The 16,604-nt window shown below is 48.8% G+C and overlaps 1 protein-coding gene across 1 annotated transcript; it reads right to left on the reverse strand.

The window, feature by feature from the left end:
* Window positions 1–3,516: 3,516 nt before the first annotated feature.
* Window positions 3,517–15,452, reverse strand: TFRC (transferrin receptor). The gene is made up of 18 exons (XM_009883352.1): window positions 15,420–15,452; window positions 13,410–13,623; window positions 12,566–12,788; window positions 12,281–12,424; window positions 11,470–11,566; window positions 10,943–11,065; window positions 9,613–9,708; window positions 9,300–9,439; window positions 8,755–8,924; window positions 8,328–8,447; window positions 7,622–7,707; window positions 7,442–7,505; window positions 6,827–6,894; window positions 6,372–6,439; window positions 5,887–5,968; window positions 4,730–4,951; window positions 4,108–4,248; window positions 3,517–3,818 (listed from the first exon to the last, which is right to left on the reverse strand). The coding sequence occupies exons 1-18, from the start codon at window positions 15,450–15,452 to the stop codon at window positions 3,576–3,578; spliced, it is 2,334 nt and encodes a 777-aa protein (XP_009881654.1). The 3' UTR covers window positions 3,517–3,575.
* Between the last annotated feature and the right edge of the window lie 1,152 nt (window positions 15,453–16,604).

Here is a 16,604-nt window from a genome sequence, read left to right on the forward strand (position 1 = left end):
CGGAGCTCCGGGCAGCCCCGGCCCTGCCTCTCTCGGGGAGCCCTGCCAGGTTTGGGCAGGGAGATGCGGGAAACAACCTGTTTCCAACAAATAAATCATCCCTGTTGGAAGAGGAGGGACCATAGCTACCCCGGGACAGCCTATAAGGAGCCAGCAGAGCTCCCGGAGAAGCTGCCTCCAGCCCCAAATGGTGCATCTTCCCGGGATACCATAAAGCAGGAGGCGAGACTGGCACCAGAAAAGCTGAGCCTGTTTAAAATGCAAAGCCCCAAACCAGTGCAGTCTCACCTGAGCTGACCTCTGGGGAGGGGGATGCAGCTCCCGCTCTGTCAGAGCTCTCAGCAGTAATCAAATATCGATCTGTGCCTTGACCTCCCCTCAGGGTGAAGAAGAGCAGGGATGAGGCAGGGAACAGCTCAGGCTTCCCGGAGCACTGACACAACCACCCACGGCCCTGCCCAGCAGACCCCTGCAAAAGTGGGGCCCATGAGAAGTCTGACACTTCATCCTCCTCCCACCATCCACAGTGGCTGAGAAGCAGCAGGCAGGACACAGCCATGAAGGTGTGTGTAAGGGGTACACATCCTCATCCCAGTCCTCTGTGGTGAGGCAGGCCTCAGAGCCAAGCAGCACACCGAAGTTTGGACTTGCTATTGCAAGTCAACAAGGTGGAACTGGAGCTGCCAGCCCTGATGGGGCAGGAGAACAGCCTCCCTCCGGCTGCCTGAGCTCACCCGTGGCCACAACGGCATCGTGGCTTTGCAAGAACCCACGAGAGGAGTCAAGTATTCAAGCTTTAAAACTTTATTCAAGCAGACAGCAGGTAACTCAGAAACACAGTTTAGCACCCCACACCAGTCAGATGCCAAGGCATCCCACCATCCCAGTAGTCACGGTTACGTTGCCCAGCCAGGAGCCAGGCTTTGTCTTTCTCTGCTGGCTGTAAAGCGCATGATTAAGTCTGACATCAAGATGCATGCAAACACTACAGTGAGGACTCCCAGACAGCAGCTCTTAAATGCCATCCAGAGAAGTGTCACCAGGAAACAGTAACACAGACAGGTTGTACACATGCCTCAGAGAGAGCAGGGTAGTTAAAGAAGAGCAAGGAGTTGTACAAGCCTGGGCATCTGGCTTCCAGAAAGACCGATGGAAATCCAACCCTCCAAGCTGGTCAGCACCAAGCTCAGGAACTAGGCTGGGGGTTTGTCCTTGCCCACTCCAGGTGGAGGCCCAGATCTCTGCCCCAGCTGAAGTGTTCTTTTACCCTCAAGGACTACTGCTGGGGCTCAGGTCACTCACTCGCTTTAGGTTTAAATGCCAGATCAAACTGCAGAGTAGGGGGCTGGCCACAGCCGGCCAACTGCTTTTTGGGAACGGGCAGCAGAGTTTAGCAGGTCTCAAACAGCAGCAACGTTCAGCTTCAGGTCAGGGAGCAGAGGGGCACAACGAGAAAGGTGCCACCCATTTCTCCCCCTCCGCACATCACCCAGGAGGCAAGACTGGAGTTTCCAGCGAGACCTGGGGAGCAAGCAGCTTCCCATGTGTGCACACCAGCATCCGCCCAGCGCCAAAGCAGGCCCGTCTCTTAAGTAGTATGCACACCCACCTAGAGCGGTGACCAGAGTCCTCCAGACAGCAGTCAGCCCCAAGGCCTACATTCACCTTTAATTTCCCAAGTCTTTGTAACTTCCTTTGAAGGAAGTTTACTAAATCACAGAGCACACAGTCTAACTAGCCTAGTTTCCACTAAACATTCAAGCACCAGTCCCCTGACTGGAGGCAGAAAGCCACTTCAAGACAGCACAGCTATTTGAAACAGTTCAGCCTACGGAGAAGGTAGAGTCTAAGGAAGTACATAACAGACCGATGTTTATATCCGCATCACCACAGGAGAGGGGAAAAAAAAAAAAAAAAAAAAAAGGATTGCAGGAAATTGATCCATGTTAGATACTAACCATCAAGCTTCGCAGATGACATTGCATGATAAGCATAGAACAATTATGGGAAACACTGTCCCCGATAATTACGTACACCCATAGTGCAACATATGGAGGTCACTGCCTCCGATATAACACTGTGGTAGGCAAAAACTACCTTGTTCTTTACACATTATGGAAGACACTGCCCCCGATAATGTCAGTTAGGTTTCATGATACATAAGGTACTGGAAGTTTGCAGGAAGCTGCCATTTAAAAAAAATAATAAAATTAAAAAAAAATAAACTGGGCCAATGCCTAATCTGAGGTGCAAGAAGTTTGCTTTTTGTTGCCGTGGGTGAAGCTGGGGCTACACAGCGAGCCCCTCCACCAGGGCCGGGAAGGAAGCTGTGCTCCCCATGCAAGCACACGGCATCCAGGAAGGGGGTAGAGGAGGGAAGAGAAGCAGTCTGAAGCCCAGAGGCACAGACACCACAGGGAAGCCAGATTTCTAGTATTTGAGTGTTCACTCAGGTTTTCAGCATGTTAAGGATCATTTTTGGAGCGCAACCCGGAGACTTGCTACCAGGTTTACACCTCCATGTTTCTTCCACAGGGGTGTTTTTGCCACAGAAAGCTTAATTGCTAGTTTTCAAAGATTGTTTTTGGAGGGGCCTGTTTAGATTATTTTAAATGCAAAGTTCCAGTATCATGTTTGATTGTAATAGCAGATGCTGCTTTATTCAAAAACGACAGTATAACTGTCATAATTATGGAAGGCACTGCTTCCGATAATTATCTTCTATAAAAAAACACACCATTTATAGTGAACGCTGTCACTGATAAATAAATAAACAAATAAATATCTCAGTGCCAAACAAGAGCCATCCTGCAAAATGGCATCAGTCAAACAGGGTTTGGCCAGCAAGAGACTCGATTTCACTAAAGGCCCCAGAGCAGCAAGGTCTGAAGTGTCAGTCTAGAGCCATTTCTCAACGCCGCAGGACTCGCTGAGGTGCCAGCTAAGGATATAAAGGGGGCATTAGATAATCTTTGGGTCGTTTTCCCTGGGTATTGAGACCTGCCTCAGCAGAAGCAAGCCTCCAAGATGTCATTGGGACCCTGCTGTTGAGTAAAGGCAGGCCAGACACTTCAGAGCTTGCTGATAATAATCCAGCGCTTGCAGGCTGTTACTATGTTGTTTTATTTTTGAACTACAGGTTGGTCTCTGCAGCTCCCTGCCAAAGAAGGGATCTACATTACAAGCGTTAAGAGGAATCCGATCCCTGTTTTGTCATAGTTTCAGGGGGCCAATAATTAAAACCCTAAATAGATGAGGTACCTCCCCACTGAAGGTACCGGTTCAGGAGTCACCTGAGCTCTTAGTTCTCAAGTACACTGGAGAGCAAGCCCCACAAGCAGCTGTACGTGACCGGTTTAGACTGTGGTCAGATGGGAGCCTGGTCAGAGAAGATGTCATGGTAATCTCAGTACCTGCTTTAAAACTGCCTCCTGTGAATTTGTCAAGGTGAGATTTAAATTTTATGCTCAGCTTTGGTCAAAAAAGATTCATTGCCAGAAAATCTACAGAAGAATAATGCCGTGTTAGGGAGTGGGTTTCCCTAATCCTGTACCTTAACCAGGTGTTTGCCGTGTCTAGAATTCATTGTCTGTATCCCAGATATCACCCACTAAGGCATTGGCAGCTCCTTTAATGGTCCAGGTCGCCAGGGCCAGCTGCTCCTTCAGCATGTTCACGTCCACACTGTCCCTGCTGGTTCTCAGCAGGTGTAGGTTCTCCAGCAGACTCTGCAGGGTATGGGAGCCTTTGCCAAAGAAGATGTGGCGAAATGGAGCATCTTTTGGCGAGAGGTATGGGGAGAGGAAGTCATACTCCACCTGTAGCAGAGGTGGAAATTTAGGGTTATACTCTCACATCTCAAGTTTTTCTTTCCTAATCTGCCCCATCACGAGCTCCCAAGCTCTGATCCCCACCCAGTCCTTTCCCACAGTGGCTCTGCAAGGACAAGACCCTCTCCTGACAGCAAGCACAGAAGTCAAATCGCATTGACACTAAGCAAAAGGAGATACTGATCTGCACAGTGCCCATGGCTCCTAAGGAAGCAGCCCATCCCATCCAGCACTCTCTTCCTTCGTGAAGAAAGGAAAACCAGTTGTAAATACCCACCTTCATGATCCTGTCATTCAGGGCTCTGCGGATGATCCTGTTTTCCCTGTCACTGTTCGCGATGTCTCTTCTCAGTGCATCTGTAGCTCGCTGGAAGTCACCACGGGCAAAAAACAGCCAGTTCAAGGTCAACCCCAGGGCCTGTGAGGGAGGAGCTGTTAGCAAACCTGATTTTCTTCTTTTGCTGCTCTCTTACCAAGTAAAAGTGTTGGGTTTCTTTTTTTTTTTTTTTGCCAGTTTAACCAAGCAGCAGAGCGAGTTACTGGCAGGCTCTTCTAAGGTCACTGAGCTCAGTGACGTCTCTCCCCACCCAGTTTCTTGTAAGCTTTCAGCAGAGGTGCAAATGAGATGCAAAGTGCTGTGAATGATAACCAGAAAAGAAACCATCCACATCCAGCTCAAGAGCTTACCGCAGCCAGATTAGCCAAATCTGTCTGCCACAGCTACTCTGCCTGCACTGCTCTATACGGAACGGAACATTGGTTGAGGTCATGCATTGCTACACTCCCATGCCCAAAGGAGGAAGATGTCCACTCTGTTGTATCCAATGGCAGCAGAGCCTTATTAGTATATGGCCCAATAACAGTCTACGGGGATTCAATGCACTTGGAGCCTTTCTTACCTTCACATCCCGATCATAGGGCAAAAACTTCTCCTGGAATGCTAGCAATTCTTCACCATATCTCTCAAAGTCCAGGAAGAGCTCGTGATCATGGGTCAGCCTGAGTGCTATTTGTCCAGCAACTTCTGCAGCAGCACGCATAAGAGCATACAAGTTGTCAGTCATCTTCAGGTTCTCCACAGTGTCCTGAGTAGTGCCCAAAAAGGGATATTCCTTATCTTTCTGCAAGAAAGAAGGCATTGAAGTTAGGCAAGAGTGCTTCTCCAGCTAGGATTTTTCACCTCCCACTACAATTTGCTTACTACTTCCACTACATTCCATCTCCTTGTGCTGCTAAGTATGAGATTTGAGTGGTAAAACCTCAAAGCATAGGGGAAGGGGATGGAGCTCCTGCATCTCGTCCCTCACAGTTTCCAAGGATCAGAAGGATGCTCTGCTAGTTTAAAGTCATATAGACCTTCCCCTCACCCTCAGAGTCCACTGCAGAAGTGTGGGTAGGCAAACCCCAGCACACGGTTTGGTACATGCTGGCAACATCCTCCAACCTTTCTTGGCAGGATAACTCAAGGTTTTTTGTGGAAAAAATCTGACACAAACAAAATCCAAGCATTCATAAGCAGAGGAAGCTGTTACCAGAAAGGCTTCCAGCTGCACACCTGCAGTAACAGAGCAGGCTGCGTAGCTGATGCCATTTTTGCCAGCCCCAGGCTGCAAGCAGCAGACCTGAACAGTCTGAGTTAGTACTTGCTCTGGCTAATGGTACTGCTTCCCCAATGCGCTTTGCTTGCTGACCAGCAGGCTGTAGTAACAGTCTTTCACCGAAGCAGCGAGAGCTTGACATCTTTTTAGTGCTTTTAGCTTCTGAATCACTGACATCTGAGCCTCCAGAAGAGCAAGTGCTCCCTCTCCCAACAAAACATGAGTGCTCAGGACTCTGGCACAGAGACTGTAGGCTAACCATGCCCCAGGAGCAGCCTTTACAGCTAGTACTGCCACAGCCACCAGGTCCAGAGGTGGCATCTCCTCCCCCGAGAGAGGCTCTCGCATAGACAATGAGCGTGGGACAGCACCTTGTGCTCTGTCATATGGGAGAGCAGATATCCTTACAGCATTCCCTTCCATGGAATGAGTATACCAGCCAGGTGCACAATACTTACATCGCAGAAACCAAAGGAAACCACCGGGATTCCTGAGTAGGCCAGAAAAGGGAACGCTGCATTATCCAGACCAAGTGGAACACTGCAAAAGACAAGTATTGAGTAGTTACTAACTGGTTTGGACATCCCAGGAGAAAAGCTACAAGCCCTAGAGTTGAAGCTGAGACAACTGGACTACCCTGTCTAGACAAGACTAGTTTTGGCAAGGAGTCCCAGCCAAGTGCCGGGGGCTGCTTGCCCATTTCCGGCCACCGGTCTTTGTACAAGGCTGTTCTTGCCCTACAAAAAGGCGTCTGGGCTGCCTACAGGCAGCTTGGGGCAACACTAAGCACCACTAGTGTTGTACTGTTCACGCTTGCCTGGCTCCTGGATCCCTGAGCCCGCCCCAGACAGCTGTACGACACTCCAGCACAAAGAGCAGAAGCCATTTAGTTTGTTCCTTTATGGAGATTTGCTTTCCCAAAGAGCAGGATGACAATACTTACACTGTTTTTACCCACTCAGAGCCAACTCTGTCATACAGGGTTTCCAAATTCTTTGTTGGGTCCTTCACCTGCACAGAGACGACAGTCACTGCACTCGTTCTGAGCTCTGCTTGGGCTTCCAGGTCCATCCTGGAGCTTGCATTGCTGTGCAGATGCCAGAGTCAGGTGTGTTCCCCTGACCTTTCTCCACACAGGCACAGTTCATGCCAGATGGGCATTCATCTCCCACTGAACTGTGGCATTTGCCGGTTTTAGATTCCGCACACATGAACTGCAATTCCCAGAGCCCAGCTGACTTTAGACAAGGCCCTCCAGAGTATCTCAGCCCTTTCTCCTAAACAGGGCTTTCTCCTCAGAAGGTGCTAGCTGGGGAAAGTGACCCAGCACAGCTCTGGCTGCTTTCAGTTCCTCCTTAAAACTACACACCTTGATTAGCCCAAGACCCTTCAACTCACCCCCTTCATAGTTTTCTCCAGCAATGTGTACAGCAATGGGCTAGCAGAAATCTTCATGTGGTTGAAGCCTGCAAAAAAGAAAGGGTGTTTGATATGCTGGCACTGCTAGAGCTGCTCAGGCCTGTGACTGAGCAACAACTGATCTACAACTTGTTGCCAAAGGATCTTCAGTAGACACAAGACTGGACTTGTGGGACCTGTAGGCTGGCTGCTCATGCCATCCAGGAGCTGCCACACTCGAAGGAAATTCTCCCTCAACTTTCAACCCCTTCCATGTTAGGACTCCCCTCAACCTGCTGCTTTTATGGGATGCCTTCTCCCTTTATTGGGAAGGGAGTTTTTTTTACACCACAGCAGCTGTAAAAAAATACTCTCTAAAAAGTGTATTCATGTGAGCATCGCTTTAGCTGGGCCTTAATACTGTACTGGGACCTAGCAGAGCTGCCTCCTGGCTCAAGCTGCAGTAACCTCCCAGCTTCAAGGACAACAGTCTTCAGCCAAACACCCAGCATCAACCTTTGACACAGTCCCCATTCCTGGAGGTTAAGGGACACCTGTCAAGCTATTCTGGTCCCATTCAGTTTCAAGAAGTTTAAGAGTAGCATAGCAGGTTACCTAGGACTGCAGCATCCAAGTTAATGTAAGTGAAGACTTTCGCATGCAGCGTGGCAGAGTACCCCTAGAACAAAACAAGTATTTTAAGATGAGCAGTATAACACCAGGTTGTTTAGTCCACAGGATCAGAATATCACAACTGCACAGTCATTACGCAGAAGTCTATCAAATAAACAGTACCTCCAGCCATTCGGTAGCACCCACAGCTCCATACTCTCCTGCACTCCAGCTAGCGAAGATGATGCTGCGCCTTGGTTTGTAGCCCTCTGCAAAGAGAGAGAGACCGAGATGTCTGTGCTTTCCCCAGAGATGTACATCAGCACTTAGGGCCTGGACTGATGAATCACCTGCTCCTCAGACAGCACTGAAGCATTCTGGCTGCTGCAAATGTGCACACTAGTGGCTACATGGACACTGTACCCTGTCCCCTGTGCTGCAGAGCTCTGTAGGAAAACGATGCTGTCTGCATTTCCCTCCTTTTTTTATTTAGCTGCCTGCATCCAAAATTAACCCTGGAGACAAAAGCACTCGCACCAAGTACCACTGGGCAGCCCCCACTGCTCCAGCTGGTGAGCTACTTCAGTATTTTCCCACCTTCAGGCCTGGCCGTCCAACAGACAGCTCAAGTTCGAGGTTTGCATTGTGCATTATTCAAGGACATTCTTGCATTCAAACCATACCAGATACAAGCAGGCAGTCCCTTGGAAGCAAGTGCTCACTGCAGACAAGTTGTCTATGTTGGACAAGTAATAGCATCTCAGGAAGCTTTGTCAGATTCCCTACGCCTTCCTACAGGATTATTTTGCAACTGGGCTCTTCAACATTAAGACATAGAGCTAAACCTGCATTACCTTCCACCCCCATGCTTTTGTACACAAATATTTACCATTTTTCACCATGTCTGAGATCACATGGGCAAGTTCCAACAACATGGCAGTTCCAACACCAGCCTTGGCCGCTCCTGGGCCCCAGGAGTCTCTCTGGGCTCCGATCACAACGTACCGATCTACAAAGGAGACATCAAGATCTGAGCTGCAAGCTTCAGGTTGCAAATACCATTTATCAAAAAAGCAGCTTTGAGCTTCTGTACTAGGAACAGAGTATGGAGTCTGACCCCTGAATCTGGCACCCTGCTTGCTTTCATTTAGCCTTTCCCTGGCAGCATGGTTCAGCTTTTTCCTTGACCCATAGGGAAGGGTCTTGGTTCTGCTGAGGAAGTGTTTCTCTCTGTCTGGGAGCAGCTGTCATGTTCTGATAATCACAGAAGAGGAAGGGTTCCCCTCAAGACTGAGCCACAAGGCAGTTGCTATTACCTGGTTCTTCAAATCCCTTGATAGCACCAAAGATGTTCAGAATCTTCCTGTCCACCATAACATTGTTCACGCTCAGTTTCACTGTCATCTTGCTCGTGCTGTTCAGCATCACCTTACATCCCACGACCCCACCTTTCCACTCCAGAATGCATTCTTCTCCGTGCATTTTACTGAGGGAAAAGAGAGATCCTTTGAACTCATTATCTATTATTGACCTCATTTAGCTGTTCTGTTAAAAAAAGCAAGCCTGCAACTGCAGGGGCAGCCTTGTTCAGGGCCCACTCATGAAATAGCTTGCAGTCCTGTCCCACTGGGAGAGGTAGGGTGCAGAGGCCAAGAGGAATCCAACATTGGATTAAGACCAGTCTTTAAGACATGAGACATGGACACAAGTGACATTTTTCCAGCCAGTTCCAATAAGTGCTCCCTGCGATACACAGCAGAGACCAGTAGAGAGCTCCCTGGGCTCACAGCACCTCAACAACATCCTCACCCCTGCCAGAGGGCAACAGCAGCCTAGCCTGCAAGCCAGGAGAAACAGTTACCTGAACAGCTTGCCTACTGCTTTGCTAGAGATAGTCTGAACAGCAATGCTAGGTAATCCAGAAGATTTCACTGGGGGGAACTGGGTGTGGTTGAAAGAAGGGAAGCCTGGGGTGAAAGGGTCTCCAGTTCCAAGATGAGCCTGTGAAAAGCAAGAAAATTTCTCAGGTCTCAGAGGAGCCCAACAGTTTCCACCTACCCAAGGGCATGAAGCACTGCTGAGCCAGAGGCCTGCAGAAGGACTACTGCAGTCTGCAGTCCACAGTGAGAGAGGTTCAAGAGAACAACAAAGAGGAGAACCAGTTGCATACTCACATGTCCAAACGGCACAAGCATATCGGTGTTCTCATAATCGGAAGGGTCCAGGTACATGAGGGCACCAACTGCTCCTGCCTCTTGGGCGTTTGCAACCTGAAGCAAAGAACATTAACTACGCATTTGCATTGAAGAAAGGGGAGTGACGGCACGTATATGGAATAATGGTGTGAAGGTTGTGCTCCTCAACGCCCAACTCCACAACAGATTTTAACTGCTACTCGACAGTGACAGATACACAAAGAAGCTGAACACTAGCAGCTTAGTCCTACTCCAGGCAGAGTGTGCCTAACACCATTTTGAATGGTTAGGACACTCCACAATTAGTGTCTCACCTTCAGCTCATATTTGCTCCTCAGAGTAGCTTAGAAGACAGACGTTATTTAAATTTTGCTTATGCTCCATCTGTTTTCCCAAGATTAGGTTAGTCTCAAGACAAGATAAGCAGCCACTGGAGGCTCATCTTCACACGAAGAACAGAGGCAGAGTGGCCTAATCATGTCCCTGTTTAATACACCTACAATCCATCTGCCTCCAGTATGTCACCAGTACAAACACTCTTGCAAGGCTAGACACCAGTTTGAAAAGTGGGAAGGGGACTGGAGAATCAGCAAGCACCCCTTGGGGGAAGCACTTCTCAGCTCTGTTGTGTCTGTGGTGCATGCAGACAGGCAGAGTCTGACTGGAACTCAGGGCTACTCCTGTGGCCCAGCCTGCCCAGGAGCACCCATCTGAGGGGCAGCTCTGGGTCAGAGCTAGAACAGGCTTGCACACAGAAGGACTTGGATCCTTTAGGCTGTTTGACTATTTGGTTCTACTCACTACAGAGGGAACACTACAAAAACATGCAAGGCAGCTGACTGGGCATGCCGTGCCAGCACCTTCACTGAACAGTCAGCAAGAGCCCAAGTGAGACACTGCAGCCAAGCTTTGAAAGCATCTGGCTGGAGAAGCAAGAGGTGCTCTGGAGGCAACGCTGTTCCTCTTCTAGCAGCCCTACCGCTGCATTTAGCAATACCAGCCAGCTCTGCACCCTGTAGCCCCCAGGCTGCCTCACAGCTCCATCACTCTAGATACTTGGCTGTCCCAGCAAAACTGCCAGAGGCCAAGAAGAACGCCACCATGAACAGTAACCGGCTCTGTTCAGTCTTGGTGTCCAGACCTGCACACGGAGGCTTAGTGCAAACAAGCAAGACCAGGCCTGCAGGTACAAGCCTACATACACGAGTTCTAGAGACCTCAACTGAGGTACGGAGGTGTGTCTTCAAGAGGAGGAAGCATAGCTTCCTGCTGCCAAGTTTGGCCTGGCTTTGGGGCACAGACTGCTTACCTTCTCAGCAAGGGTTATTTTTCCAGCTCTGAAGATGATTATAGTCTCATTCAGTGAAACACCTGGCTTCTGTATCTTCTGAAAATCAGCTTTTCGTCCATAGTTCACATAGACTGGTTTGCCCTGTAACAGAAACAGTGGTTATAAATGCAGCAGTCCTGTGTTAGTAAGACACTTGAAACAGCCTACAGTCACAGCAACAGTGACGCCCGTTAACAGCTCAGCAATGTAAACTCTGATCACATGCAACATGCCAGTTGGAGCAGCAATCTGTCAAGGTACCTGTCTGGATCCCATCAGAGAAGTTTAAACAGTTACTTCTGCAAGACACAGAAGTGATAAAACCACATGGACCCACTCCTCACCCCTCTGTTGTCCCATGTCCCCCATCCCCGTGTTTCCCCACCCCCCTGCCAGCTCTCTAACGGGGGAGGGCTTTATATACTCCATATATTGAAGGGACATATTTTGGACATTGCTATCTGGTAAGTGTGCAAGCACAGTTCCAGGATTTTGGAGTCACTTACAACAACTGAGCCACTCTTGCTATATGCCACATATGCATCAGGACTCTCCAGTTTCTCTTCTTTACCATCTTCCAGAATAGACACTGTGTTGTTACTACTGTTAAACATAAAGAGACAGTGTTATGTTCTTTCCTAGGTAAATTTCATATTTACCTAGCTCCCACATTTCAGTCTGTGCCCTAGCGAGTCAACGCAGAGCCTGAAACAGACAGACTCATCCCAGTATGTCTGTGCAATAATCTCTGGGATTGTTCAGAGACATTAACGAAGGCTAATTTATGAGAAAAGTAGCAGAAAGAATCTGTGCTTCCAAGTGTCTTAGTACCCACATACGAGGAGCTAAGCAAATTAATTTTCCCTGACATGAAGGGGCAAGTAAGACATGAGGGTATAAGCTGTCAGCCAACACAAAGCCTGTTGATACCCTCCTGAGATACTACAGGAGCCACTGCCAGGGCTGCAACACCTGTCTGGGTGACAAGAGAGGGTTGCCCACGCTAGCAGTTTTAGACACAGGGAATCTGCCCTTCAGCTGAGTTTTTACTCAAGTTTGTTTTCTCTCCACTTCCTAGGCATGCTTTGAGGAAACAGCTGTCCCAGGAAAAATCCAGAAGGCTGCTACCATACCCTCTGGATTTAGAAAGCCCGAGAAGAGACAGTAGCAGCTATTGCTTGGATAGATTGAGGCCTTCTTTGGAGAGGGGTAACTGGCTCACACTTTCAGCTGCTTTCAGCAGAAATCACATGTTTGCTGAAGACTGCAGGTATCTATGCTGTAAGGAAGAGATCTTGCATCTCTTCATCAACATACCTGCCTTTGACCTGCAGCTTAATGTAGTGCTCATCGTTCCACACTTCATCCAAGAGGAAGCTGGCAAACTGTTCGTGAATGTAGCTGGCAATGGCCTCATCTTCACTCTGGCCAGCTTCAAAAGAGTACTTATTTGCTCTTTGCCTGTAGGTAACAGATGCACAGCTTAGGCTACAGCACCAGGTTGCACAGCAGTGCTCCAGCCTGCAAACCCAAGTTGGATGGGCCATTTAAGCCCAAGTTTAACCACATGCCACCCCACAACATCTTCAAGACCCTTGTTACCTCAAGTTGTCCTGAAGACGTTCAGCTGATAGCTTATTTGACAACAGCTCTTTGAGCTTAGGCCAGTAGAAGACAGGTGGTCCAGAATCCTCTTCTTCCTCAGTTTCATCATCATCCGCTAAGTACGATGTGGTAGGAGTCATCTCGCACTTGCCACTTCCATCCAGACACCTGCTAGCCTTCTGCATTCGTCCACGGTAACTCAAGTAGCCAATCAGAAACCCTACGGACAGAACAGGTATTTGTTTGTGCTGCAGAAAGATGACTAAACCAGCCCCATACCATACAAGTGCATTCAGAGCAGCTTCAGGGTTAAGATGCAACTCTGCCCTCACACTATATTTGACAAGCTGGCATATCTAAGGACAGACAGGAGTACGCAGGCTGACATTTTGCCTGAGCTGGCACGTTTTAAGGTACACTGTAAATCTGATCTTGTGCTTGGCAGAGTCCCTCCAGCACCACTTGGGAAGGAGAATGCTTACTTTAGGCCGGTGGCAGTGTTAAAACCCTTGAGAGACGAGCACCAGAGGCTTTACTCATCTGTTGACCCACATCTCTAGAGAAGTGTTAAGAGTTAATTGAGGGAAAACCAGTACACTTGCCACATGAACCAGTCTGCCCTTTAGCCAAGTCACAGTTCCACTGTCAAACTTCACACTTCTTTGTGCCAATTCTGTACCATTAGTCTGAGCTAGACATACTTGGAGTTAGTGACAAGAGGCTGCAGCCTGGATCCAGGCTTTAAGTATCTCCTGAAATAATACAGATTCAAATGATAACAACCTCAGAGATGCTCAATACCAGAGTCCACTTCATGTGGTTGCCTCGCACCCTTCCTTACCAATCAAAAGGAGGAGGACAGCTGCGATGACTAGGAAGCAGAGGTTCTTCCCAACCCTCCGTGGAGGAGGCATGCTGGCATGCAGGTGCTCTGGTCTCCCAATTTCCCCTCCTTCTTCATCATCAGCAGACAGTTTCATCTCCACATGGCTGTTATCTCCATCCATTTGTCGGGCAATGCTGAAGCGCGTGTATGACATCGGCTCGCCACCAAACTGTGTTGAAAGACAGCCATATGATGGAAGAGTCTGCTATACTGTCCTACAGTCCTTGCAGCCAGCCGCACCTGTGCTCCAAACCAAGTACAGCTTGTTCATCTGAAACTGCTCCGGCACAGCCTGAGTGTTTGGCTGTTAAGAAGTAGGGCTGGCTCCTTTGAACACACAGTTAAGACTCAGACCCACTCTGGGTCTATTTAGCATGTTTGCCCTGCAGAAGTTCAAAGCCACACTGGTCAGAGTCTAGCTTGGAGCCTGTTACAGGCATGACAGAGCCAACGGCAGTTGCACTTCCCACATGACCCCAGAGCAAAGGCTGATTGATGCAGAAACTCCTGGTCTTAGTCAGGAGTGCGCTGATCTGACCTGAACATTTGCAACTTGCACAGAAGGGAGCTTTAACCAGGACAGAGGAAAGGGAAAGCAATCCCTCCATGGTTGTGCCTTTGAGCCACATCCACTTTGACGTAAATACTCACGTCCAGTATTTAGATAATCTTGTATTAAACTGCCCCAGGCTACTCTTAAATTACACTATTGATGAGTTTTATAAAGCAGCTAGGCCAAAAAGAGATGACCCATGGGAATCCTGCTACCTCAGCTAACATGAAAGCTGAGGAATATACCTCCCACATCCACCAGCCACTGGAACTGTTCAACGGGTCTTTATCGGTGCCCAAGCAGAGCAGCTTCCACTCTGGAGCTCACTTTTCTAAGCAGCTGCAATGCACAGTCCAATGGTCCACAGAACTTGCCTATGCACAAAGCAGCCGCTCAAATTAACAGACAGTTAAATTCAATTCCAGACGTAGCCAGGCATTGAGCAGAACCACTCAGCTTCCATTAGAGCTGCTGAACTTGCCTGCAGCCACAACTGTGCTGGGAACAGGCAGGAGACTGGCTGAAAGGCCAGAGGAATAGTTTTGGGAGCAACAGCCCTGTAGCTTCTCTCCACTCTACTGGAGAAGCAGCTGGTCGCAAGCTCCCAAGCCCTGTTAATCTCAGGAGCTTTTGGCTCAGTCTCTAACTACAAGTCAGCAGCTGGAGGGGAAGAGACCAGACATCAGGTTGGTTGGTCAAAACTAAACTGATGTCATTTCAGACCCACAGTTCCATTCTGACCCACACTACCCCCAATAAAGTGGCTGTCTGCTCACATTTCAGAAAGGCAACACCACAGTCTGTCCTAGAAGTCTCCCTGCTCAGCCACTTAATATCTTGGCTTCCCCTCACACTTTGCAGAGGACATGCCTCAACCCCATATATCTTCTGTGCTTGTTCAGAGACCAAACCATCACATTTGCATTCCCAGCTTACGGTCATTTCACAGTCCAAGCTCTCTAGGACCAGCAGGCTTGGCTGAGCAAGCTCTGAGTTATCTCCTCCTGCACAGTTGTTTCAAAGCACAGGTCACGTTCAAAGGCTGGACTTGTGGTTGAATTCCCACCGCCAAAGTAATATAATAGAGCACATGTTGATTGTCCTGATAGGCTTTTAATCAGCTTCCTCAGCAGCACTTCCTCCTGAAACATTGTTCAAAGCTCACCCCGACTCCTTATCAACATCCTGAGAGACTCAAGACATTGCAGCAGTTAACGATAACCCACCAGCACTGAACGGCTAAGCCACCTCCTTATCATGGCCAGCTAACTACAGCGACTTTTGGTTCACAACCAACACAGTAGCACCCAACGCTGCTTTGGATTCGCCATCTTCTCCAATACTGACACAGATGTTGTTGAATCTTTCCACTGCAGTATTGAGACAAACGGCACAGGGGGACTGTGTCTTACCAAGTTAGAGATTGCTGCTCTGGCATGGTCCATTGCCTTCTGCACGAGTGCCCACCAACTTCACCAAAACCCTAGAAGTTCAGAACACAACAAGTCAAGTCAGGCCGTTCCCCTGCCACTGCATAAGACGTCCAAGGTCAGTCACTGCTAGTAGTGCAATGCTTGCCTGTGGATTTTATGTGCATGCTTCTACATAAGTCACAACTTTGGTGAACCTACATGAACCTTGAACACAAGGGAGAGGTTCACATACTCCCACGGCAAATACAAGTTTTGATGAACAAAGTGACTCTTTCTGTTGAACTCCAGGGATGGGGGGTGTATGTATAAATGAGTAATACAGTCTCAAAAGGCTGATTTCAGCCAAGGATCTTATTAACGGTAGGGCCACCTTCACTCAGGGAATGCTGGCAAGAGGCACCTGCTCAACTGTGAAAACAGACACCACGTATCTAAGGTTCCTGGTGTCTGTCTCAATGACAGGATGGAGACAAGAGTCCAACTGGTAGCCACAAACGGCACAATGCCATAAGACAAAGTAGCACAAACTCCTACCCTGCCAAAACACTTCCAACTGCAAGGTCCCTTCTAAATGGCTATATTTTTTGCCACTTCATGAAGGCAGTTTCAATTTTGAACAGTCTCCCAGAAGAGCCAAGAGCAATTTCTCTAAACAGCAAGTTTATCTGAAAGGTAAACCGTATTTACTTCTTGAAAAGAAGCATTTCTTCTTGAAAAGATACTTGAAAAAACAAGTAAATTAGTGACTAGACAGCTTGGGACAGGCATTTAGGTTGGGAGCATACAACTTGAGCACGCCCTCAAGCAGCGCTACTAGGAAATGGCTTTGAACTGGTCTTCAGGCACATGCGGATTAGCTTTACACCTGGGAGCTCTGCAATATAAGCAGGTTTAATTGGGAGATCAAAGGTTAACGGTGGCCATCCACTCATTTCACCTTTTGTTTAGGGCGGAGAGCAGGTGGAGATGAATCCCCGCCAGCTTTGAGAAGTGACAACCTGAGGCGCAGGCTCCCAGCTGGCAGGCAGGGCACAGCGGGGTCCCCCGAAAGCCATACCACCTAACCCAGAGGAGGGCAAAGGCCCTGGGGGCATGGCACCTGGCAGGGATGGATGCACCCCGGGAACGCGGGGGACCCCCCCCGAGCCCACCACCCCGAACCCC

This window comes from Charadrius vociferus, unplaced genomic scaffold (genome assembly GCF_000708025.1).
Source record: "Charadrius vociferus isolate BGI_N301 unplaced genomic scaffold, ASM70802v2 scaffold214, whole genome shotgun sequence".
NCBI lineage: Eukaryota > Metazoa > Chordata > Aves > Charadriiformes > Charadriidae > Charadrius > Charadrius vociferus.

Excerpts from the sequence above, each read along its gene's own strand:
- TFRC (XM_009883352.1), bottom strand. The coding sequence starts at position 15,452 with ATGGACCATGCCAGAGCAGCAATCTCTAACTTG. Across the intron at positions 11,567-12,280 it reads AAGCTGCAGGTCAAAGGCAG|TAGTAACAACACAGTGTCTA; the intron begins GTATGTTGATGA and ends TATGTTTAACAG. Across the intron at positions 6,895-7,441 it reads CTTGGATGCTGCAGTCCTAG|GCTTCAACCACATGAAGATT; the intron begins GTAACCTGCTAT and ends TCTTTTTTGCAG.